The sequence below is a fragment of the Charadrius vociferus genome, unplaced genomic scaffold, assembly GCF_000708025.1.
Source record: "Charadrius vociferus isolate BGI_N301 unplaced genomic scaffold, ASM70802v2 scaffold163, whole genome shotgun sequence".
NCBI lineage: Eukaryota > Metazoa > Chordata > Aves > Charadriiformes > Charadriidae > Charadrius > Charadrius vociferus.
In genome coordinates, this window is record NW_009648332.1 from 1,821,416 (window position 1) to 1,822,726 (window position 1,311).

A 1,311-nucleotide genomic window follows, 5' to 3' on the forward strand; every position below is an offset into this window, starting at 1 on the left:
CCGCTCTTCTCCATCTCCCCTAGCAACAGCCGAGAACCAGAGCTGGTCCGGAGGAGAGGAGGGAGAGCCAAAGCGGCTTCCCAGCCTCTCCGGGCTGCTCTCTCCCCTTGAGCATCTCGGAGTCATCCTCCCCTCCTGGCTGGAGACCTGCAATCAAACCACTGAAGGCACCTAAAGAAGGAAAGATCCCAACTCCCATCATGTTTCCCCTGAGCTAGCTTCACATCCCAAATGACCCCAGGGGTCAGGGAGAGGAGGTGGCTGGGTTTTGTCTACTTACCTATCCCAGAAAATCAAGGAATTAGGAGAAAACAAGCTCCCGGCGAAGAGGAGCAGGGCAGGGCAATATTCTGGGCATGGAGAGGCCCTTTTGCTGGTGCCCATCACGCCGGTGGCATTAATGCTCTTCACCTCCAGGCAGAAGGTACAGAATATGAGGGTATTATTTTTAACTGGGGATACTTAGTGAACACCTCACATGCAGCTGGAGGGTCACATTTACCCCACAGCCTCAGTCCCAGGGGAGGCTCCCAGTTATTTTTAAAGCCCGTTGGAGAAGCAGAGGGCCGCCAAGGCCGGGGAGACACAAAAGCCTGGGCTTTGCCTGGCCTGGCCCTCCGCTCTCTGCCGCGGAGGCGTGCACAGAGCAGAGCCCCAACGCCTCCCTCGTCCTCCCCCCCGTCACCCCGTCCCCCACCCTGTGAAGCAAAACCTCGGCGTGAAGCGCCAGGTTTCCTCTTTCCAAAGAGAGGATCTCGGACGCCTTCAAGTTTTCATCCTTTTCAACCTACCGCATTGCAAGGAGATTATTATTATTTATTTTTTTAACGCCACCCCCCCCCAGTTTGTTTTAAACCTTGCTTTAAAGCGAGTTCGGCCCTGCTCAGGCAGGTCCCGATGGCCGTGAACGTTCCCACGGGCGCGCAGCAGCTCTACCCTCCTCCGCCCCGAGCCTCCCTGCCCTCCTCCTGCCTACGGGTCCCGCTACGAACTCCTTCAAGGATTTTGCAGGATGAGGCTCCATGCCTGCCACCTCCCGGGATTTTTAACACCCACCCATCCTAATCCCATAACCCCTACCCAGGGCGCTGCCTCCATCGCTGCCCGGTTTTTGTATGGCGAGGTCGAGGTGAGGCCTGTGTGGGGTGGCGGGTGGGGGAAACCTTGTAAAGCCCTTATTTTTACACTGATCCCACATCAGGGGTGCAACATGGCCTTGCCCAAAACCCCAGCGAACCCTCCAAACCTGGGTGAGGAAAACGGCCTCCTCACAGCCCGCTCTGAGGGGACCACCCCCCCCCGCCATCTAGG

General features: G+C 57.7%; 1 protein-coding gene across 1 annotated transcript in view; it reads left to right on the top strand.

Annotated features, from left to right (window-relative positions):
* The first annotated feature begins 897 nt into the window (after nt 1-897).
* The window catches only part of SSBP3 (single stranded DNA binding protein 3), a 56,991-nt gene continuing 56,577 nt past the window's right edge, over nt 898-1,311 (top strand). The window contains exon 1 of the mRNA XM_009884817.1: nt 898-978. Within this exon, the coding sequence (XP_009883119.1) occupies nt 898-978 (81 nt within the window). The remainder of the gene's footprint in view (nt 979-1,311) is intronic.